This window comes from Pocillopora damicornis, chromosome 3, assembly GCF_964200805.1.
Source record: "Pocillopora damicornis chromosome 3, jaPocDami1.2, whole genome shotgun sequence".
Taxonomy (NCBI): Eukaryota; Metazoa; Cnidaria; class Anthozoa; order Scleractinia; family Pocilloporidae; genus Pocillopora; species Pocillopora damicornis.
Genome location: NC_142672.1, coordinates 5,365,371 through 5,389,469, shown reverse-complemented (window position 1 = coordinate 5,389,469; position 24,099 = coordinate 5,365,371). Strand labels below are relative to the sequence as shown.

The 24,099-nt window shown below is 37.6% G+C and overlaps 2 protein-coding genes across 2 annotated transcripts; both read left to right on the top strand.

Moving 5' to 3' along the window:
* The first annotated feature begins 19 nt into the window (after positions 1-19).
* On the top strand, positions 20-15,346 carry LOC113679219 (ATP-dependent RNA helicase DDX1). Its single transcript, XM_027196171.2, has 31 exons — positions 20-64; positions 715-766; positions 887-950; positions 1,202-1,231; positions 1,671-1,770; positions 2,193-2,240; positions 3,106-3,189; positions 3,500-3,583; positions 4,111-4,260; positions 4,753-4,829; positions 5,477-5,530; positions 5,688-5,751; positions 6,422-6,495; positions 7,144-7,167; positions 7,444-7,496; positions 7,667-7,727; positions 8,121-8,192; positions 8,492-8,518; positions 9,078-9,167; positions 9,774-9,824; positions 10,231-10,305; positions 10,566-10,625; positions 10,960-11,011; positions 11,089-11,235; positions 11,986-12,077; positions 12,190-12,262; positions 12,365-12,437; positions 13,033-13,075; positions 13,255-13,350; positions 14,251-14,371; positions 14,684-15,346. The coding sequence occupies exons 1-31, from the start codon at positions 46-48 to the stop codon at positions 14,803-14,805; spliced, it is 2,232 nt and encodes a 743-aa protein (XP_027051972.2). The 5' UTR covers positions 20-45; the 3' UTR covers positions 14,806-15,346.
* Positions 15,347-17,185: 1,839 nt separating this feature from the next.
* Positions 17,186-24,019, top strand: LOC113679218 (TNF receptor-associated factor 6). The gene is made up of 7 exons (XM_027196170.2): positions 17,186-17,544; positions 18,736-18,790; positions 19,891-19,995; positions 20,435-20,593; positions 20,940-21,020; positions 21,397-21,474; positions 22,859-24,019. Exons 1-7 carry the CDS (start codon positions 17,246-17,248, stop codon positions 23,195-23,197), a joined length of 1,116 nt encoding a protein of 371 aa, XP_027051971.2. The 5' UTR covers positions 17,186-17,245; the 3' UTR covers positions 23,198-24,019.
* The last annotated feature ends 80 nt before the right edge of the window (positions 24,020-24,099 follow it).

Below are 24,099 nucleotides of genomic sequence, written 5' to 3'. Positions count from 1 at the left end.
AACTACTATTTCTAGTCTCTCTCTGTTAAACGTGGTAAAATCAAAATGGCAGGTCACTTTTCAGGTAAGTCGAAGAGTTTCAGGTAACAACAGGGTTGTTGTGTGCAGTATAACCCCTTGGACTCTAAAATTACGGGCTGTCTTTGTAAACACCATGCTTTTGTTTGTCGAAATAGAAGTTTTGCGATGGTATACATTCATTTGATTTGTTTTGGAACACGTGTAACTTGTTTGCAACTGGGCCATCATGTGAGACATACAAGAAAATTCTCGTAAAAATTATTGGATTATCAGTGATCTAGACGTCTTCATTCATAGCCATGAATAATTCAATCCGCTCTATATTTAAGGCTTCACTTCGTGGATGGAGAAAAGGGGTGACCCTTTGTCCGCCACATTTTCATAAATTTCTGTTCCAACATAATGAGTATATATCATATATATGCCATTTATTGCAAAATTAAACAGACTGGTGTCCTAGATTATCTTTACTCGTTTGGAATTATTTTTTTTGTTGTTTTTTTTATTATTATTTTTCAAGCTGACACACATTTCATGTCGCAGTGTCAGCTTTAAATGCCAAAAACTTTTAAATAAGAATGGGAGTGTTTCATGCTTTCCAATCGTTTTAAGCAAGGGTATCTCAGTCATAGCTCGCTGGAGTGTTTCCCCACCATGTCAACAGGCATCATTTATTTTCCTTTTTTTTTGTAGAGTTTGGCTTACTGCCTGAAATTTGCAAGGCAGTTGAGGACATGGAATGGCTGTAAGTATACAATAATCTCATGATTTCATGAGAATTTTGAACTTGAGATATTCTGCAAGTTTTCATTCACATCATGGTTAACTTTGTACTGATATATTAAAACTTTTCTTTACTGTCTAGTCTTCCAACAGATGTACAGGCTGAAGCCATTCCTCTCATTCTTGGAGGTGGAGATGTTCTTATGGTGAGAAGAACAACGCTTAACTCTATTGTCTGATTTTTGTGTGTGTGATTTACTGATTTAACCAACCTGTCAAAATACTTGACAAAAATTAATATCCAGGGGTGTAGACTTCTCTATTTCTTGCAGAGTAATTATTAGCTCCATATCAAACTGGTCTTGAATCTCTAAAGGCTGTTGCTGTTTTTATTTATTTAAATTGCTCAATGTATTGTTCAATGTGGACCTCCATATACACTTTGCTTTCTTTGCAGGCAGCAGAAACTGGACGTGGAAAAACTGGAGTATGAGTTCACTTTTTCTAATAAAGCTTTTTAGATATTCATCAGAAAATGCTTGGTATAAAATTTCAAATGAGCTTTGAAAGGGTTATTGATTTCCTTGCTGAACAATATACTTAAGAGCCAGCTTCTTTTACTTGAACAAAATGGGTTTGGTGAGAATATTGTCATCATTTCTCACCAGTGTCAGTTTGTGTATCTTGAAAAATTGTGGCCAGATTTTCAAAGTTGATTTTTTTTGTTTTTGATCCTTCTTGGTATTTCCAATTTTAAGCCATTCTGATCACATCTAAGCATATTAAGCTTCTCTTATGTTTTTCTTTTTAAACTGACAAATTTCTTTTTCAGTTCAGTGGTTAAGACAAAGGCTACTTTGTATGTCATAATTAATTACTTGAAATAGTGGATGCATGAAAGTTATACACTTCTGATTTTCTTCTAGGCATTTTCTTTACCTGTGATTCAGATTGTACATGAGACAATAAGAGAGGCACTAACTGGCCGGAAGAGCTCCAGACCCACATCTGCTGCACCATCAGATGGTATGGACTCAACACTCAGCAAACATCTAACAAGGATAAGCCAACATTATTTAGACTAAGAATAACAAACAGTGGCTATTTTGTGGTATATTTTGTAGAGACACTAGAATAACCAATCACAGTTATGAAATTTTCTAATTAAGCGGAAGAATTTTTTACTTGATTCTTCACCTCACAGTAAACAAATAGATCATTCTTTAAAAGATGACAGGGAGCCAAATACATGTGGATATGATCTAATGCACCAACATGAAGCTAAAATTGACAAAATTCTCAAAATTGTTAAAACGCTAAAATACTATTTTCAATCTTATGACCTACCATAATTGCTATGACTGGCAATATGTGTATATACATACTGACTGAGATTTTCTGACTTCACATGTTTTTTTGTGAGCAATTTGTTTTTCCATCTTTAACAGTGCCAACCAAGTTCAAAATGAATGTATTTGATCGAGATCAGGACTTTGGTGAGTACCCATCAACCTGATGAATTTGTGCCAGGGAATATCTGAAGCTTTACCTAATGAATTTGTTCCAGGGAATATCCCAAGCTTTTATATTTAGTTCATAGAGACTTCAGACATTGCTTAATGACATACACTCCTAAGATCTCATTAATAATTCTCCTTGCTGTCTGCTATAAAGTTCTTTTAATGTTAGATGGGAGAATTTTTTATTGGATCATCTACAACTGATCTAATCCCCAAATTGATATTTTTCTTAAAGTTTATTCTCATCTTTTTTTCTGCTTGATATTGTGTTCATATGGTAAAGAGAATTTTTGTCTTAGAAACTCATGGGAGTGAAAGGGTTAAGTGCTTACAACACATTTAAGATTAATTTACTTAATGTTTTGAAATAAATGTTAATCCTTTAACCCCTAAGAGTGACTAGGATCTAATTTCTCCTTACAATATCACCCTTGAATCACACATCAAGGTCACAAGGATAAAGGAAATGATCACCAACCAAAGAAGCTCTTGATTGTAAGACAAACTCTCATTGTCAGCATCTTAGGAAATGTATAGAGAACAATATGGAGAAAATGCATACTGAAACTAGGTTGTAAAATGTTAAAGAGCGGTCATTAGATAGAGGCAATGATACTTAATATTAATTTACTTAAATGAAGTATAATCTTGATTTAAAGGACTGCTGTTGGGCTGTATAAAGTGGCAAGAAAAACAATTTCTTTTTGTGTTTGAAGTTCAGGAAGGTTGACTAAGTGTCATCTGATGGCAACTTTTGAAGTCCATTGTGGTCACCTGATACTAAACAAAGTTAACCAATTTCAAGGCCTTTTCCTAACTCCTGTGGTTTGACTTTTTGAAGCTATTGATGCCAAAGGTTATCTGTGTCAGAGTCGCGATCATGATAAGTGGCAAGGATGCCGTTCTACTTTGGGAGTGAACAAAGGTTTGTAGGGAAGCTGATAATTTGATAAAGATGAGCTGATTTTTTTCTCAAATAAAAGCTGTTTAAACAAATTAGGAAGTTACAAACAAATAAAACTTTTCCTGTTTCAAGTGACCCTTTTCAGCTATTTAAGGAAAGTTGCAAACATACATGTATGTAAGGTTTTTGAGATACTTCAAGAAGTGATCTTTCAGTTCTTTCTTGTGATAGTTGGCATTTATCTTTAAATGTGTTAATTTGAATTGGAGGATGATTTTCCGAAAATCTGCCATCTCATGAAATCAACTGTTGCAGTTTTCTATCTTCTCAGGAATGTATTATTATGAAGCAACTGTCACAGATGAAGGACTCTGTCGAGTGGGATGGGCAACAGACTTGGCTTCACTAGATCTTGGTACGATGACTGTTAATTGAACGAGTTATTAAGTTATTATAATGATATTGTTAGAATGAATGAAGTACATTTTGGAGCTTCATATCATCATGGAAATGGGTAGAAGGGTTATGAAGTAATATGATTACTTGATTCCCATCTCTGAGGCCTGGTTTTCATTTCCAGATTTAATTTTACTTGAGTGTGGGATAATGTTTGATGTTTTTCCTTGCTCTTGTATCTGGGGTTTTACTTCAAATTCTCTGTTTTTTTTCTATTCCTCAACAAAAACCAACACTATAAAGTAATCTTCCACTTGGAATGAGTGGACTAAGAACTAATATGTGGGTGTGCCACTTTTAAATCAGGTGCTTATTTTATTTTAGTTGATATTACAGTTGGGGATTTCTTCAATGTAAGTTGACCTCACATGTAGATAGTTAACAGCTCACATTTTTCCAAAATCTTGCTCACTTAGTATTTCAACCTTTTCTAGAACTGAAGTTGTAAATTCCTTCTCATTTTTTTTTTCTTTTTTTGGTATCCAGGGACTGACAAACAGGGGTATGGATTTGGAGGCACTGGGAAGAAGTCATTTGGAAGGAGATTTGAGACTTATGGGGAACCATTTGGAATTGAGGACACAATTGGATGCTATATTAATCTTGACAATGGTTTTGTGAAATTTAGCAAAAATGGTATTTTTTTATTCTTTTTTAATTTTTTATTAAATGAGAGTTAAGAGATGCTTAAAAGTGGAACAGTTGATGAGTTAATAACTCCCCTGAGTCACCAAGACATAATTTCTCCTTACTATATCTATATAATATCATGCAGGCAAGTAATGAGAATAGGGAAAAATGTAAATTATGGGATAACTAATTGATCCAATACCAAATTCTCCAAACTAGCAAAAGGAGAATTGTTTGGCAGACAGTAAGGAGAATTACTTATGAGATCTTGGGAGTTACAGGCTGGGTTAACTGCCAAGTGTTGAGTACACTTTTGGGCAGCGCTGTATAAATTATGACTTGTTTCAAGAGAGTGTTGCTAAACAAATTCTGCCTGCAGCTTACTGCGAGTTTTCAAAGTTATTCATCATTTTTACAATATATTGATTCTTAAGCATATGATTTAGTTGCAATTTATTTCAATCTGTTATTAACTTTATATTTTTTTTATTCTGGCAGGTGTGGATTTTGGCAAGGCATTTGAAATTAGTCAAAATCTTCAAGGAAGCACATTCTTTGCTGCAGTTGTGTTAAAGGTAACTGAATAAATGAAACTCTACTCCTCATGGATATCAAGATCATATGACTGGTTATTCTTAACCCTTTAACTCCTAGAAGTGATGAACATGACACTTCTCCCTACAACATCCATACATTTTTCAGCAAACAGGTAATGGGAATATTCAAACTTATCAGGTAGAAGTACCATCTTGATCTAGCACCATGTTCTCATAACTAATTTACAAGGAAATGTGTAGCAGCTAGACAGGAGAATTAACAATCAGATCTTGGGAGTTAAGGGGTTAATATATTGTTAGTCCTTTATATTTAACTGAACAAGAATATACAAGATTGGTGTTTGTATGAAAGTGTTCATTGGATATCTTTAATTTTATCGATCTGATAACCTCTCAATTCCTGCATTCAATTCTACCTGTAAGTGTGAGTATTCTCTGATACTTTCCCACCTTCCCAATGTTATTTATTAACTCACTGTGGTCTTATTGTCACATATTTATGAAAAGACCCTTTTTTTATTAGATTTTGACCTGGACTTGCCTACCTAGACTAACAATGACTTTCTTTTGGTCAGACCAGTTGAAAAAAAGTGTATGTCAAGAAAAAAATATTGTTGTTGTTGGATTTGTTGTTGAACCATAAAAACATTTTCTTTGCTTTGCAGAATGCAGAGCTCTTATTCAACTTTGGTGATTCTCCATTTAAATTCCCTCCCAGAGTAAGTCCCTTTTACATTAGCTTTAACTTGTTGAGAAGAATTTCAATGCCAAACTGTTAGGCCATAATAGAGAGAAATGTCAGATTTAAACTGACAAGTATCCAGACAGGAATCTTTTATCTACAACAATAGTCTGTTACTCTGACATTTATTCCAGGGTGGATATGCAGGACTGTCCAAGGCATCACCTAGTGCTGTGAGTGCCTCAAACATCAATGGAGGTATGTGGTCTTAAGTTTTTGAAGAGAGAGGGAGACTTCAGACAAAAAGTCATTTTTGTCTCCACCATTTTAATAGTATGTAAAACTATGTAAAATTGCTTCTTACCATGAGTCAAGATACTAAAGAATTTCATAACCCTTCCGAAAACTCAAAATTCAACAATAGATGCTGTATAGTAACCTGGAGACAAATACGAGACGTGCCCAGAGTCATAATTCTATGTAATTACTACTTAATTAAAGATATTAAAATTATGTGGCCTTAGAGAAATCTTACACAATCCTGTAGGATTCTGTTTTGGATTTTAACTGGAAATTTGGCTGAAAAGGTTTGTTGAACTCTGAAAACCATTAATACCTGAAATATATCTAAGTATGTTCATTGGGAATCAGGAAATGAAATAAAGAACAGAAACAAGGAAAAATTAGCATGATTGCATACAGTTAAACTTTTTCCTGGCTAATCAGCTTGTTTTGAATTTCAAGAACAATTAAGTCACATTCCAGAAACATTTTTGATGCTCAGGCTTTTCTGGATTTCACAGTTTATGTGCAGAATAAATTCTGTTTGGAATACAAGGCTCAGGGATAGCTTGCTGGCTGGTGTTCAATTGCAGTTTCTAAACTTGAAAAATATTTGATTTGTACACATTTTTGTTTTTGATAAAAGGTGCATCAGCCTCAGGAAAGACCAAACCTGGCAAGTTTAATAACAAGTGTAGTCCATCAGCTATTATAATGGAGGTAACTGTACTCACTGCTGTCCTTGTTTGCCTTCACCTTGATTAGTGAACACTGAGAACATGTGCAAGAGGACCACTTGAAACCTCTCCCAATCTCCCTCAAAGACACTACATTATGACATGTCATAATCTTTATGATAGCATTAAGCAAACCATGGGATTTTAGTTTGATGAGAAAGAAAAAAACAAAAAAATGGAAAGGATGAACCAAATAAGATTGGGGTGGGAACAGGTTGGATTGCAATTATTGGCAAATTTGGACAATCACAGATAAATTTCTTAAAATATGATTTAATAATCTCTCTGAAGCAAAGTCAAAAGAAGTGATGCAAAATGGTTCCTTTAGCCTGCCCTATTTCTTGCTCTTCCTTAATTTATTCCTCTTTCATTATCAATTAATATGGATAATTATTTATGACTAATAATGCAAAGAATATGAGTAATGGTACATCAGCTTGGAACAAGTTGTCTTTCTTTAAATCTTTGCTTGGTTTGCAAATGCTATCCATGCCAGAAAAACATGTAGAATTAATAAACTTGGCTGCAAAGCAACAGAATCAAATCTAAGAATTCTTAGAGGGAACACAATTATTATCATGGACTTATCCTTTTTTCAAGTTAATTGCCTTCTCTTCCATCTCCTCATTAGCCATCAAGAGAATTAGCTCAGCAGGTGTGTATAGTTGATCATGGTCATTCATTTCTTTTAAAAGAAGTTTTGTTCCAATAAAGTTTTTATTCAATGATAATTATAACAGTAGAAATGTTCAGGGAAAACTATTCACTTTGAATGGGGGGTGAGTTCATCTCACTTCATTAGTGGGTGCATCCATGATTTACTATCAGAGTTATTAAAAGGATTGTAAACTTTTGTCTCGGTGCATTGTTAAGGAGCGTAGATTCTTGCAGATGGAAACTCATAATTAATACATTTGTGTTATCTGTTTAGACCCATGATCAGATATCACTTTTCAGGAAGCACTTACCAACACCACAAGTCAAGTAGGCTTCCCTGTTAATTTTTATATATCTGTTTTGATGAAATGCCTTGTGATGTTGTATTACTGCTGGAAAAACTAGCAATTCTTGTAACTTTTAGTTATTCTGACCATGAATAGTACTGCAGTCAGACACTATTGGACTATCTGACTGATATATCAAACTATTTGCAGAGAGGTGCTTTTAATTGGAGGAGAGAATATAAAGACGCAAATTCAGACACTGAATGAGGGGGTAAGAGTGCACCGATTACTTTGTAAAGTAAAACCAAATTAGCAACCACAATAGCCAAGAGTGGTGGTCATTCTTTCTTTCAACAGCCAATCAAAACAAAGGAAAAAATATCACATGGAGCCAATGAGAATTCAAGCAAATACATGTGAATGGGAAAAGATTAATGACAAAGTCATGTGGACATAGTTTTGTATCTGATTGGTTGAAAGTGCAGCACAAGGTCTCTGGATCAATCATGTAGCAAAGTAAAACAAAAGCAATATCAAAGCATTCTAGGATTACTTTTGCAAATTTAAAGTCTTCTCCTGAGAAGGTGCACGTTTAGTAACCCTTGTAAGGTATTTTCACCTGCCTTATGCCATCTTCTTGTTTTATTTCTTACTTGAACTGAAGGTGGACATCTTGACTGGAACACCAGGAAAGCTTGAGGATTTTATTTCAACTAATAAAGTTAGCCTTTCTCAGGTAAACATACCCACCTCTTTACTGGAGAAATATTTTGTTTTTACCTTTTACATCTACTGCATTATATAGTCCTCTTCAGGAGTAACTTATGGAAAGAATCTTTTTACTTTTTCTGATGAAAAACTTCCTTGGCTATACACCAATTCTGTAATTAGGGTGGCACTATAAAACTTGTGAGAATCATTTACAATTCTTCACGTTAAATCTTAGCCGATCCTTATCCCTTGTACTTCGTTCGACTAAAAGGTATTTTTCCAATGTGTGAGTTGTTAACAATATCTGATTAAATTCCTTTTCAGGTTCGCTTTTTCATTTTAGATGAAGCGGTAAGCATATATGTATATAGTCACTCATTCCTTCATTATTTCTTTCTTTCTCTCTATTTTGTTTTCCTCTAGACTCAATCATTCATTTCCCTTTTGCCCCTTTCTTTTCTTTTTTTATCTTTCATCTCTTTTCTTTTTTCCTTTAATCGCTCTTCATTCATTTATTCATTACCTTGTTCAGAATCTTCCAAACTTTCGCCTGTTCTTGATTTGAGTCTACATCCATTGGTTCTTTTGTTTATTAAAATATTTTTTTTAAAATGATACTTCAAATGGTGTTCACCCTTTCACTCCCAAGTTTTCACTAGTAATACTCCTTTCTGTCTCCCACACAATTCTTATGATGTTACTGTAGAGAACTTGATATTGGATCAACTAATATTCCCCCTTTTGATATTTCTCCTTTTTTCTGATCACCTGTGTGCTTGATATTGTACTGATATTGTAAGGAGAAATTCTGTCTTGGACACTTATGGGAGTTAAATAGACTAAAAAGGAATAAAAGTCTTGCTTAATGACGCGTGGCCTCGTAATGTCGGTTTCCCTTTATTTTGATCAGGATGGTTTACTAGCACAGGGAAATCAAGAGCTAATCATGAGAATCTTTAACAAGATTCCTAAAAGAAGCCCTGACGGTAAACGATTACAGGTACATTATCTACTCCTCTGCCTACTTTCAGTTCTTATTTTGACAGAAGTGAGAATTGTAGAAGGGAAAAAAATACATTTGCTGGCTCATGAATGTATAATGGTTCGATTACTACAAGAGACTCAGCCTAACTTGCAGTAAGAAGAACTGCAACTCCATTCTGAAAAGAGCGAGTTTATTTATATGTGACTCAATGAAAAAATGAGAGGCTTTTTCTTTTTTCAACACGGTAACAAAACTGATTGCTGTCCATTAAAATAGGGGGATTTTTGAATAAGAAACAAGGACAGCATCGGCGAAAAGTTTTCGTTTATCAATAGCTGCTGTTTAAACAGCAATGGATTCCAAGTTGGAATAAGTGTTCAAAGTAAATATAAGATTGTCTAAACATAACATTATCCTTCAAAGAGCATGGAATGTACGAAAAGAGAGGTAAAAGTATTGTAAGTAATTAACGCATTGAAATCGTACGTCATAGGTCATAAACGCACTCTGGTCAGCCAATGAGGAATTAAAAATTTCTTTCGTAGAAATTTTATTTCTATCTCAGGGGTTGTTTTCCGCTGCGTGCTAAAATGATAGTACTTGTTCCATTTTGTTTGACAGATGATCGTGTGTTCGGCAACCCTTCATTCTATAGAGGTGAAAAAGTTAGCTGTAAGTACTTTTCTCTTCTTTTCATTCAATTTACCTCTCAGTTTTACGTGGAAGTTTTTCCTCTTTTAATTTTCCAGCTATCGTAGTTATAACTTTAGGTTGATGAAAAAATTGATTTTTTCACTTATCCTCACCTCGATAACAAGCCGCTGAATATAAAATGCACCCGCGCTCCTCCCCTGACGGCATTCTTTGGCAGATACTGAGCGTCTATATTTCCTAAATGCCTCCACCTGAGTACCAGTTCTTGAAGGTTCTAAAATGTCCTAAGTACAATTGAATTTAAAATGATGCAATGACAGCTTGCTGAAGTCGATCAAGTTATGTCGTAATTGGTGGCTCGTATGAAAAGCTACGCTTACCGTCATGTTTGCTCTTCATACTGAAATATAATTTTCTCCCTCAGGATAAAATTATGCATTTTCCAACCTGGGTGGACCTCAAAGGAAAGGATGCTGTTCCAGAGACTGTTCATCATGTGGTAAATAACTAAGAACAGGGCTCATTTAATAACAATGCTCTTTATTTTGGGAAATTTCTCATTCTTGTTCGTTTTTTGGATGTCACGCAAGTTCACCCCGCTCTTGGAGTGAGCGTTACGTGACATCCCAGAGAACGGCTGCAAAGGAGAATGGTCTACGTGACGGTGTTCACGAAACGCAAGTGGAATAGAGGTAATTTTTGGAAATTAAAGGATGAAGAGGCTCAGATCTTCTGTTATTTTCCTGCTTTTTTTTTCAGTTCTGTCGTGTGGATCCAAGGGTGGACACTTCATGGCAACAACTCAAATCTGCGGTTAAGGTTTGTTATGTAAGATTTTTACTGAGACCTTATCCACTAGTGCTGACTTGTAGCTTCTATTTCTTAGCAAAAGTTATAATTCTACGTCTGACCGTGTGCATGTCTAAAGTCTGTACTGAAATTTCAGAGGAAAACAATTTAAGTTGTCAAAAGTGTCTTTACTCTGTTTCATTCATTTTTGCTAGAAGTTTAAATTAGGTCCGACCTATGGCCACGTGGGCTGTACGGTCCACCACACACACGTATACAAAACTTAACTTCCCACGCGCCTAGAAATGAGGTGTTTCTCCTGCTTTCATATTTACTTTATACTTAAACTGTCTTGCTCTTACAGACTGATGGAGTTCATGCAGAGGACAAAACAAAGTCAGGCAGTCAGAGCCAAGGCAAGAGCATTATAAAATTTCCGTGTAGGAATTGAACGATGTAACTTTGTAAATTATGAGCAATTTTCTTCTTTCAGAATCCTTGTCTGAAGCAGTGAAGATTTTGAAGGTTGGTTACCTCGTTAAAGCTATCCAGGAACATAAAATGGACCAGGCCATTATTTTCTGTCGCACAAAACTGGATTGTGATAATGTGGAAAGATATTTGATAGACTTGGGCGAAGGTGAGTGAATTCCTTTTATTTATTTCAAACTCTCGTGCATGCGTAGAGTTTGACCGCTGTGTTACCTATTTTACTCCTTACCTCCGTCTGTCGGGTTATGCCTTAAGCCCCCCCCCCCCCTCAGTTTTTGCACGCACAGCTGCCTATTAACTCTTTAACTCCCAAGATCTCATTAGTAATTCTCCTTACTGTCTGCCGTACGACTCTTGTGATGTTAATTTGGAGAATTTGGTATTGGATCAACTTGTAATCCCCTTATTGATATTTTTCTTCATTCTCTTCACTTGTCTGCTTGATATTGTAAGGAGAAATTCTATCTTGGTCACTCATGGGAGTTAGAGGGTTAAACAATTGACAGCAGCCTATGGAAAAAGTTATTGAAACCCCAGCTTTTTACGTATCGTTGTTGTGTAGACATTGACAGCGTGGTAACTAATTATTTTGCTATGATTTTAGAGTTACTGTGGTTTTTTCCTTGAAAGCTCAAGTTTTGATTCGTTTTTCTGTGAAGCCTGTTCCAGGCGTTTAGTCAGCACAGGGGGTATAACTGCAACACAAAGTGAAATAGGAGGGAGATAATCACGACCCGTTCCCAATCCCCTTCTCTTTTCTCGACTCTTCGACTCTTTCTTCGCCTGAAAAAGGCTTGTTGTTGATGTTATTTTTAAGCACAAAAAAGTTGTTGTTGTTGTTGTTTGACAAGAGGTTGTTTCAGCGTCTTGCTTACCGAGTCTCTCCATTCTTACTCAGGTCCAAATGCCATGGTCAACAAGTATTCATGTGTGTGTCTCCATAGTGACCGACCTCCAAAGGAAAGAAAGGCAAACTTAGAGTCGTTCAAGGTAACAGAAGCCGATTAGAAAAGATGAAATACAGAGTTGATTTTTTGGATTCCTCAATTAAAGGGCCATTGGGTATGGCGTATTTGAATTTTTAATTACTTTTTACGCGTAGGATGGCGAGGCAAGATTCCTTATCTGCACTGACGTGGCAGCGAGGGGTATCGATGTATCTGGTGTACCTTTTGGTAAGAATATAATGTCCCATCAATTCTAAATACCTCTATTTTGTTGTTTTTGTCATGTTGTTCTTGGTTTGTTTATTTGTTTGTTTTTGTCTCTTCTGTCAGTCGTGAATGTGACATTTCCAGACGATAAACAAAACTACGTGCATAGAATTGGAAGAGTAGGAAGAGCACAAAGGTAAGTTAAAACTAAGTAAGTTAAGACTAACAATCGGTTGGAAACATCTCTTGCATTCGATATCAGGCTTCGTGCCTATTACCTCCCAGTTATAGACGAACTGGGAAAGAAGGGGATAGTGCTGATAGAATTAGAGCGCTCAGAACAGTTAAGATGAATCTGTTATGAACAGATATGGTGTGAAGGCGGTACAGCTTTGTGGTTCAAGGGGTTTAATCGCAGTCTAAGGTTCAAATCCGTACTGTTTCCAGTTTATCTCCGCTGCTTGTTTTCCTCCCACTAGTGAAGACTTGTCCATCCATACATGAGCCGATCAGTCAGTAAGTCAGCTAATTAGGTAAGTAGTCAGGCAGTCAGTCGGGCACGAAGGCCGACAGTCAGGCAGGTAGTCAGGTACGAAGGCCGACAGTCAGGTACGAAGGCCGACAGTCAGGCAGGTAGTCAGGTACGAAGGCCGGCAGTCAGGCAGGCAGTCGAGCAGACAGTCAGTTACCTTTGAGCCAACTGTTTTGACGTACTGTGTAAACCTTTCTCCTTGATTCTGCTACTTCTAACATAGAGACTTGAACCTAGCCTTTTTTTTTTTGTCTTGTAGGATGGGTCTGGCTATTTCACTAGTCTCAGAAGTTAAAGAAAAGGTAGTAATATGCTTGCTACTGAATTATTCATGTAACATGGGAATTAGTTTTTAAAAATGTGCGCCATCGGCAGACAGTTTATGTCATATTTTTCTACTAATAGTAGCAAAATATGGGCACCATCGGGTTGGTGACTGTGACCAGGTTATTTGTTGAATCCTTGTTCGCGTGCTCTCCAGGTATGGTATCACACTTGTCCCAATCGTGGTAAAGGATGCTCTGACACACGGCTTAGGGATCAAGGGGGCTGTGCAATATGGTACGACGAGAAAGAGGTAAATATTAATACAGTCTTTTCGCACATCTCAACTTGGTTTTACACCATTTCCGCCTAGAGGGTGACGCCTTTGACCTCTTCACTTGTACAGGACGACGTAGTGCACTTATCAATGATCTCAAAGACGGAACGCTTGCTAGGAGGCCAACTACATGTCACTTCGATTGAGAAATTTGGAGAGAATAGAGTATCTAACCTCTCAAACTATGAGGCGAGCGGCTAGCCACTGGCTAAATTTTGGTTGTGGGAATCCGGACAAACCCCGGCCCATAATGCAATTGTGTCTGTTGTCTTCTCTTATTTTCGTGGGGGTCTTCTCTGTCACTCTTTCGCCCATCCTGTTCTCTCTCCTAAGACCGTGAGCAAACCCATCCCCGTGGGTCTCTCTGCACTAGTTCCTTATTCAACATACTGCTTCTCCATTTGTGATTAAGTCAAGCGCTATACAATTGTAATTCTGTGTACCTATAATTTTTTACCATTGATTACCGGAAGTCAGTAAAACTTACACAGCAGGAATCCGGAGCCCTGCTCAGTGAACCGAAACTCTGGTCCGAAAGGAGTTTGTATTAGGTCAATAAGTTTGAAAAAATGTAGAAGAACGAAAAAGAAAATATATGCGCATTTCTCGGTCGCTCTTACTAACGAGGCAATTCTCTTTCTGAACAGTCTGGTATCGACACGAGTGTCAGTTTTGAGTGTTCGTTTAGGTATTTGTGAGACAGAAATTTACTTAAGGGTGGGATAGCGTTCTATCTTTGCCACAGCTGAGATGATTGCCTTAGGGTGGCTAGCAGGGGTAAACCCTTCACTTGGATGGCGTAATATTTCTTTTGGGGGTGATAATCTCTTTTTTTTTTTTAGTTTTAATAGACACTTTTATTTTTCTTCGGCATAGTATCTCGCGGACGTGGAGGATCATCTAAAAGAGACGATCTCTTGTATTGAACCCAACATGAAAGTTCCTCATAACGAGTTTGATGGTAAAGTAACTTACGGCAAGAAACGCCGTGCAGCGGGTAAGTGTCATCTTTAATAATTTCTTTTGTAACACACGTTCTTAAATTTCAACGTGCTTATAGGGTGAGAGCAGATCAGTTTATTCTCACCGCGGGCTCAGAGCGATTTTTCTTAGTTAAAAAAAATTCCAAGTGGTTCCCTTGGTACCGCAAACTATAGGCCATTACTGCGATGTCTAAAGCTTCTTGTCTTAAAACGAAGCAAGAGCGAAGCTTTTGATTTGGATATTAATTTTCATCCCTACACACGTGAAACTAATTTTCCGCAAGAAATATGCAGAAAGATGTCATTTGTTGCTATTCGTTTGCTAGGATTCATCTTTGAGTCGCACACTGCTGAACTTGCGCCCTCAGTTAGGGAACTGGCAGAAATGGAGTACAAGGCGCAGACGTCCTTTTTAACTTTACAGCACAAACAGTGGATGAAACACTAAGATACTCTGATGATTAGTCTACGAAACACTGCCTGAGATACACTGTGTTTGCCTTGAAGTACTCCCCACTTCAGTTGTACTTAAAAATACATGGAGTGTTCAAGTTGGGGAAAGTTTGAATCGCACAGCTCGAAATTAACCAGAGGAAAATAGAGACATTTCATACAAAGCTTGAAATACTTAAAAAAAATTAAAATACTTCAAATACACCACAGTTTATCTGGAAACCTACCCCCCTTTATCGATAGAGCTTAAAATACTTCTTTGGGAAGTCTGATTTGAGATCACAGCGGAGAAACTGTTGACATTGGCCTTGTGATATAGCGTAGTGTTGAATCTCGCAAAGCAGGTTTTACTGGTCAAAAAAAACTTGCCAGACTGACTCTTTCTCTTCCTATGGAAATGTTTCGATTAGAATCAAGATGATATGAAGAACTGCCTTCTTCCTCTAAGAAAAATTATATATTTAAGGGTTGGATGAGGTTTCGTTTCCGTATCATTCGTACGAAAACAAAATTCAAATAAAGTTATTGTCGGATGATGCTGTCATTTGCCTTCATTCATGTTTTCAAATAAGCAAAAAAAACTCTGAATGTTCAACTAAAAAAGCTTTACTGCGAATGTGTCAACATGAAGTCCCTTTCCCTTTCCCAACATACCATGATCTCTCAAGGGCGTAGCCAGGATTTTTTAGAAGGGGGAGGGCCTCACTATGTCAAACGGAGGTACTCACCAGTTTCGCCACTTAAGTGTTGAAAGTTTGTTTCTTAAAAAAAGGCTTAAAGAGGGCGGGTTGAGGGGACCCCAGGATCCCCTCCCCCCAGCTACGCCTCTGTCTTCGAATGATAACTTTACTCCACATTTACCTGAATAACTTTTATTTGAGTCAGCGTCCCACCGAGGGCTTGTTTTGACTTTTTAATGTCACAATTTGAATGATTAGGGACCTTACACAGTTATGACGACGACTCTGAGGAAAACATCGATTCAGAAATTCGCTTACATTTGTGCTAAGATTTCCCGCTGGTTTGATACCTTGACTGCCTTTTTGGGCATCCAGCGTAACATGATAGTGTCGTGGAGTTCCGGGCAGAAACGATGACAATTTCCTTTCGGAGTTCCTGCCCTCGGACAACGCATTGTTATCGAGTGATTTCACATTAATTTTTCGCGGAGGACAGCTGAGGAATTTAAATAAGTTATACGCAACGGCCAAGCAGTAATTCTACCCTTTTACAGTCTTGTTTCTTATTTTAACCATGTTCTGAACGCAGCTGTCGTACTAGTTTGCGTAAGGCCCCTAGAATAACGATTTTGTGGCCGCCTGCAATTTTCTGTATAGAAAACTTAGAAGTGTTAGAGGCCTATAATGCGTGATCCTAATTCACATATTAAGGCGATTAAACACACGTTCCGCTGGCTGTGAATGAATTGGAAATACATTATACTGTACTTAGCAACGCTTGGTACAATATTTAAATTTCTCGTTCATTCTGCAGCGCGCCTGTGCCCACATTTATCTCTCAAACACTCTCACCGGTCTCTAACCTAATTAATTCTTTTTTACGTAAATGCCCAATATAACCAAACCACAAAATGTTTATTTTGTTCGAGAGTTCTGCTCACTAGGACTAAACAATGTTTAAATTTTGCAATCCTGTTGTGTCTCCCTCTATGTGGGAGAATAGATAAATGCAAATTTTCCGTTTACCATCACTACATTATCGAAAACAATGTTTATACAGAGTTTTTACTTCACCGTTGATTATTTGCATAATTTTTATCGGCACAAATACCCAGGTTAGCTCATTACGCGTTTTAAGTCCGCACGATGTTGTTTAAAATGCTAAACTGACCACCTAACAGTCGATACATTGGCGTCAAAGTGCGCCAGAGTTAGTTTTATTCTTCTTCCGGTTGTAGTCCGCGCCTCAAAAACGAACCGCTCAAGTTCTCTAGCCACGAAACTAATATTCTCAATACTGTGAAACACTGCATTTTGCTGTGAAAATATTCCTAAGCGATCCTAGTTATGTAGGCGAAGGAAAAAGTGATTATAAAGTTTTGAAAGCCGTATAATACAGTCCTGCCACCAAAATTTCCCACGAAAGCGCTCGATAAAGACCGTCCATGGAAGTGAAGTATGTCACGTAATTGACTATTAGTCTTGTTCTACAAGTGCAATTCTCGCCATTCTTTTCTAATTTTTCTTCTCTGTCCACTAATTTCTTCTTTTTTTTCCCGTATTGAACTAAATTTGGGTATCTTTTGAACTAAAAGTGATGCCAAGGGAGCTTGAATGAAACGTGACACTGAAACGTGAATGTACCGTGACATAGATTGATATTTACATAAACATATTCTGGCGTGGCGTTACGCAATGATAAAGACTTTCGACTTCCGCAAATACCTTTCACATTCAAATTAGGTTCGCACCGAAATGGACGCGAGAAGCAGAGCGGCGGCTGCTTTACTGTTAGATTTCCTTGAACGATCCGAGAACGACGAGGGAGACTTTGAAGGAGACTTTGATCAGGAATTAAGCGACGATCTCGATGATCGTAGCAGCGACGAAGAAGAACAAGCCCGGCCAACGTTTGGAGGCTATGAATACGAATTTATAGATAACGTTTTGGACAATCAAATATGTCCGGTGTGCCTTTTGCCTATGAGAGACGCTGTCCAAACTAAAGAGTGCGGCCATCGATTCTGTAAAGATTGCTTACACGGGATTCTAAGGTTTGTCTTCAGCAGGATGGTTCGCACCTTTAAGTAACGACAACCTTCTTCGACAGAGAATCGTTAAGACTCGTTACAAGGAAGTACAGCGCTGCGATTTTTGTATCAACTTTCATGGCGGACAAAACAATAAGTGATTTTACTTTCTTTCCTTTTCTGTACATTTTAGGCAAGTAGGCTTTGAATAACATGGCGAGTGCTGTGTTTGTTCATTTAAAAAAAAATTGTTGGCAAGCTGTTTACGTTTTCGTGCAAGGACCAATTCTTTGACGCAATATTTTCATTCGCGAAAAGTTTCAATGCAGAAGTGCGGCGCGGGCTGATGAGGAGATGTGAATTTCCGCACACAAATTTATGTCGTTGAGGTAAATCCACTCGAGGTCGAGAACTCAATTAATGGCCTAGTTTAGCGCTATACACTTGAAAAACATAGCAAAAAAATCCTTTCTTCCATTTTAATGAGATTCATTCCATGTGTTTTTGTGTCGGCGATGCCACAAAGCATCGATTTACGTACTTCCGGTAAGGAAAACCGCTTACCTCGGCTCTTTCTCTATCATGTTTAAACGTAGCACGGAAAAGTCCAGATAAGAAATCGCTGAGAATGTTTTTCGTAATATAACATTATTTCGCTAAAACTTGACAATGTGATATCCTTTAGATTTTTTCAGAAAAGGCTATGAAAACCTTTTAGAAAACGCGTTCTAAAATATATTTACTCTTTCGTAAACGGCCAAAGGATGCAAGATGTTTAAGAGAATGGTTCGAGATCGAAATACGTCATTGTACCCAGGTTTACCCACTTATAAATATGATTTTATTGCGTTCATAAAATATGTTTTACACCGTTGAGTGACACATTTCTCTGCACTGTTTTCTCCCTCGGTTTCATAAAACGTGCACGAGAAATTGACGAAAATGCATTGATTATACTGCGCCTTTTCCCACAACAAGTAATACCTTGTCCACGACCTTAAGTTTCATGATAAAATAGTTTCTATTAAATTATTTTATTCACAATATATTTAATAACTGTATAATCACTCTAATATCACACGTAAACAAAAGCGATTTCAAGGACATGTTCAGCAATATCTTCAGCATATTCAATAATTTCGTGAGAGTTTCGTAATAAGTTTATTCACATGCCCCAGTGTCTTATTCCGGTGTGTTTCTGTTCTCGCTCCACAGAAGTAATCATCCAGTTTGTCCGAATGACAGGCAGAACATCAAACGAAAGGGCGGGGTAAGTGAAATTATTATGAGCTATTCTCCGACTGATGGCTACACAAAATGTCAGCTTTCTTTTCTACATTATTCAACAACGGTTAGAGTACATTCATGAATCCTATTCTTACGGAAAGTTAAACTCAAGAGAGGAAATACGTAGATTTCAGTTTAAGTGTTCAGCTAGGGTATATTTTTTATTCATAATTATTTTATCATAGCTCTATGAAAAAGGTAAACCTTCTGATTTTAGTAACACGAGTTTGTATGAGGAAACCTTTTTTTATTTTACGAAAACAGGCAAAACTGATGGGGAATTACTTTATTATACCGAAAAGGAATTTAGACCACTTATGTCCAGCAGTGTACGCAATGACAAAAATGGCAGATTTGAAGAAATTTCGTCAAAGTGAGGGAATGTTCATGGATTCGACGATTTTGGCGAGTTTTAGTCAAATTCATCAAAACGAAATCAGCTTGGCGGATCAGACGATTTTGACAAATTTTCGCCATTTTCGTTACTGCATGTATTTCCGGACATATCTCATTTAGACAAGGGAACTTTTTAACCTCAACGAAAATGTTTAATCCCGAGGGAAAATGAAACCGCCAGCGGGAACTTTTTAATCCCTATGCAAACAAAACCAATTGGGGGAAATGTACCACCCTAACCAAAAACGAAACTGCCAGGGACAGGGAAAGGGGAATTTTTATTTCTGAGAACAAAATGACACTGAAAGGAAGACTTATATGTCCTAACGGAAAATGAAACCACAGGGAAAATTGTTTACCTCAACGTAAAGAAAAACTGTGGGAGGAAATGATTAATCTCTACAACAAGGGAGACTGTTGAAGTAAAACTTATCACAGCATGATACTGAAGTGTAAACTCAAAGGTAAGTAATCATTATTTATCGACTGAAGGGGTGGGTTATTTTGGTTGTCACACTTACTATTTACGTTATCCCCCACAAGGCTCTGTAGTATGCTAAAAACCTTCTAATGATTCCGCCTCATTGGCAGTCAATTTTAACGAAAAAACCCTCCGACCCCAGCCCCTCTCCCACTCCGGCGATAAATGACGACTGGTTATTAATTCTTCTCGGTTTTTTTTTTTAGTTTTTTTCAGACAAAGCCTGGGCCAGGGATATTTTGTGCCTCCGAGTAAAATGCAAACAGAGCGCCACAGGATGTGGCTGGATTGGTCAACTGCGACACGCGGAGGTGAGCGGACTTTTTTTTTAACTGGCATATAGTACTGTACTTTCTTGTTTTGTTTATACCTCTTGTTAGTTTTTTTTCTCTGGACAAAACATTTCCAGTAGAGGATGAATCCTCACCCGGGAAACCTCACAAAAACTTGGGGCTCTTTTTGACTGAGTGTCGTAAAACCAACGTGTAATAATCATCACTACCAATCACAACATAAATCACATGGAACTAATCAAAACTAAAAGTGAGAACAAACTAACCGCCCAAAGAGGGGGAAACGCGAAAGACCAAACCGCGATCAACTACAGTCTTATATCTGATTGGTAGAGCAGGATGCTTCAGTTTCGTGGACCAATCACAGAGCATATTGTAGCAAAGCCAATCCAATCCCGAACTTTGTGACACGCAGTTGGGCACACTGTCCTGTTTTTGCATTTTTGACTTTTCTTAGGACCACCAAAAGACCTGCCCCTATGTAGAAGAGCAGTGCCGCGATTGTGAAGCAAACATACAGAGAAGACACCTTAATACTCATTACAAGGAGGAGTGCCCAAAGAGATTAGTGGAATGTGTGCACTGTCAAAAAAAGTACCGTTTCATGGAAAAAACTGTAAGTATCATAGTGAAGGCTCATTTTTTAGAACAATCCACAATGGATCACATACACTTTTCACAGACAACTTAGAGACTGAATGAAAATTCTTTGTCTTTCTTTGTAATAAATCGCATTTTATACCGTCACACGATAGAACGTTGAGAACGGACAGGTTGGAAAAAACCCAACGTAAGCAAATAACAAAGAAATAAGTGACTCATAAGTTTTCTTATGAGTCACCTTTCGAAAATACACTTCCTCTCACTAACTCGTATTCGTGATTTCAAATACCTTTTTTTTCTATGATTGCTTTTTTTGGCGGACAGTTTTGAGCTGTGTTACTTTTATTCTCTCAATCCAGGTACACGAGGACTTTTATTGTAGCCGTTACCCTCTCAGCTGCACCAATAATTGTGGAGCCTTGCAAATACCACGAGAAGAGGTACAGTGAGAAAACTTTTTACCTCTCAACACATCGTATCTTTGTAAAAGGAAAACTAAAAAGGCGTTTATGGTGTAGTTCATAGCCATTCTATTCTGATAAAATAAGTCTACTGAGATCAAAGTTTTGCTGTGGTTGGTTATTTCCCACGCCCAAAAATGCAAATCTATGAATCACTGAGAAACAACACTGGCACTGTAGTGCTCCGTGTTGTGCTGTACGTCTCTCTCACATCCCCCGAAAAAGATTTGCTGGTGGACTCCAGCTTTACCAAATTCTGCTTGATACAAAGCTATCTCTCCGAACAAAAACCAAACAATGCTTCAAATATCTTAACATCAACCATTTTTCAGCTTTTTTCTCCTTACTTCCTCAGCTGGAAAGGCACATTTCCGAACAATGCCCGTTGACTGAAGTGACCTGCCCCTATGCCAAGGCCGGGTGTCCTTATAAGGTACATGATATGTACGAAGTGTAGTCATTAGTACTATAAACTGTAATGTTTCGATGGAAAGCGGCTGCTTGCGAATTTTACTTAACTGACATTTCGTCCTCCTTTTCACTAACAAAGCAATTCAGAGCAAACCAACCTTTGCGGGTAACAGTTTTACCTTGCCTGATTTATCTTTCGGGTTTTAACAATGAAATAGAGACGTGTTGGCATATCTATCACATCTCCTCAAAGCTTCAGCTATAAAAGTCGCTATGGCAGTTAAGTTCCTTTTAACAAACTTACTTGTTACTTTTCAACAAGCCACTAAAGATAAGAATATTTCACGGTTTACCTCGATGCAAGAACCTGTCAAGATTTTCTTTTTTTTTTTTTTGTCATTATCAATTCCTAAGCTCCTTTTGTTTTGTTTTCTTTGTTTTGCTTTACTCCAAAACGTAAAAGGTTCTTACACCGAGAATGATACACATCTCTTTAGCCACGCCCAGAGAACACTAGAAATTCGTGTTACACTTGATCATATTTCGGCTAATCTTAATAATCTTTCCTAAAGATGGGATTTAAAGGTATTTTTTTGGCCCCATCGCTGCCCTATTACATAAAGGTGATTTCCAAGTAAGACAACGACAGTGTCAAACAACTTGGGATAAACTCTTCTAACCCTTTAATTCCCACGATCTCATTAGTAATTCTCCTTACTGTCTGCAAATGATTCTTATAATGTTAGTTTGGAGAATTTGGTATCGGATCAATTAGCAATCCCATAATTGATATTTTTCTTTATTCTCATCGCTTGTCCGCATGATACTGTATACATGTAGTAAGGAGAAATCCTATCCTGGTCACTCACGGGAGTTCAAGAGATAAAGCAATCCGTTTTCAAGTTTATTTTAATTCTGGGCATCCTCGTCTCTCTTCGGCTTTCCTTTCTTCCTTCTGTAAAATTCCATCGATGTACAATTCAGCCTTTAAAAGAATCCCTCAAAACGAGACTAGGGGGAATAAACTATTGTGTTTGACAGGCTCGTTCCCATGGCTGCGGAACGATGTATCATGTTTAATGATAATTTCTAAAATCACGAAATTGGAGTATTCTACGATCCAGGGTAATTTAGTATTATCAAATGAGTTGATAAAGGACCGTCATTCGCTCTGACGAAGGGCTAACGCTCGAAACGTCGGCTTTCAAACTCTTTACGGAGGCCAATTTACGTTATCAACTCAGTTGATAATACTAAATTACCCTGTTATACTCTTCCACCGACGCAGCACCGCAGTTTCTTTAGAAACGTACCCCCCTGTAGTCTTCAGCCGTATGACCTCACCCCTCAAGTGATATCGCTATCACCATGGCAGTTGTGGATATCACTTGCTTATTCATTGACAGGATAAGAGAGTTCACCTGAGCAGACACATGGAGACCAGCGTGGATAATCACTTGTGGCTGACATGGTACTCGCTCGTGGAAACAAAACAAGAGCTTGGCAATCTGAAAGATCTGCGGCAGAAATATATCAAGGTTCAGTTTGTGAACGAGAGGCTGACACAGTCCTCTGCTGAGTTCGTTGGAGAGATCCGCGATTTATCGGCAGCTGTTAAACGATTGGAAGCACAAAACGCCAAACAAGTGAAGCAGATCGAAGACTTGACCAGAAAGCTTGAAAAAGTTCAAAAGCCTGGCAAATCTTACTCATCAAGGAAAAGCGCGCTTAATAATTCCTACTGAATTTAGTAACAAAAAATAACGAAGCAATCTCAAAGACCGATTAGATCAAAGGAGAAGTCACAATTGGGAGCATATCAGTGATAACTCGGGGTTTCAGTTACTTTACATACTATGAGAGGTTGAAACACTCACCCCTTACTCCCGCCTTGTATTTGAAAAAAAATTTCAAGATATGGTCTTGAGCGCTTTTCCCGCTGACGAAAAGTAGCTTCCATTTAAACTGTTTACACTACGCTGTAAGTTAAAGTCAGCGATGGCAGTCAAACTGTTTCCGCTTTCAAACCCCTGGGGAAAATCATTTTAGTACGTCATACTGTTCTATAGAGGGCCCAGCAGGGCGAGAGACCTTCAGGCGCTAAAAAATATTAACGGAGTTTGTCGTTTAAAGTTTTCATTACATATCACTGACCGACCTGGATTTCTCTTCAATTGGGAAAGCTTCCTACCCTCCCCACCCAGACTTTGATGTAGTTTAATATGGTGTGATGTTTTCCTTGGGGTGATATAGTCAATTGGATGTACGAAGACATCAACTAAGTTCTCGAAAATAGTGAAATATTGCGTGTAAATGTTCCACTTCAAAGGTCATAGTAACCTAGCATTAATATAGCTTGTAATGCAAATGTTCAAAGACTAGTTCTGATTCGTAACGAGCGAGTATCCTTGAGGTTAATTTGACAGGATGGATCAGCCATTCTGACTGGTTTTAATGCGAGAAGGGAAATTTTCTACTGGCTCTTTATAGCAATTATTCATTTTTTTCTCAAGTTTTTCTTGCTTGTAAACATGAAGTTATGATTAAAACTTTGCTTTAATTTCTCAGTTATCAGAATATTGGTGTCTAAACACTTGATCAAACTCTGTTTTCACTGTTCCGTTGGGTCTTGAGCTGTTAGGACCAA

Excerpts from the sequence above, each read along its gene's own strand:
- LOC113679219 (XM_027196171.2), top strand. Across the intron at positions 767-886 it reads GTTGAGGACATGGAATGGCT|TCTTCCAACAGATGTACAGG; the intron begins GTAAGTATACAA and ends TTTACTGTCTAG. Across the intron at positions 10,626-10,959 it reads AACTCAAATCTGCGGTTAAG|ACTGATGGAGTTCATGCAGA; the intron begins GTTTGTTATGTA and ends TTGCTCTTACAG.
- LOC113679218 (XM_027196170.2), top strand. The coding sequence starts at position 17,246 with ATGGACGCGAGAAGCAGAGCGGCGGCTGCTTTACTGTTAGATTTCCTT. Across the intron at positions 18,791-19,890 it reads ACATCAAACGAAAGGGCGGG|TTTTTTTCAGACAAAGCCTG; the intron begins GTAAGTGAAATT and ends TTTTTTTTTTAG. Across the intron at positions 19,996-20,434 it reads GTCAACTGCGACACGCGGAG|GACCACCAAAAGACCTGCCC; the intron begins GTGAGCGGACTT and ends GACTTTTCTTAG.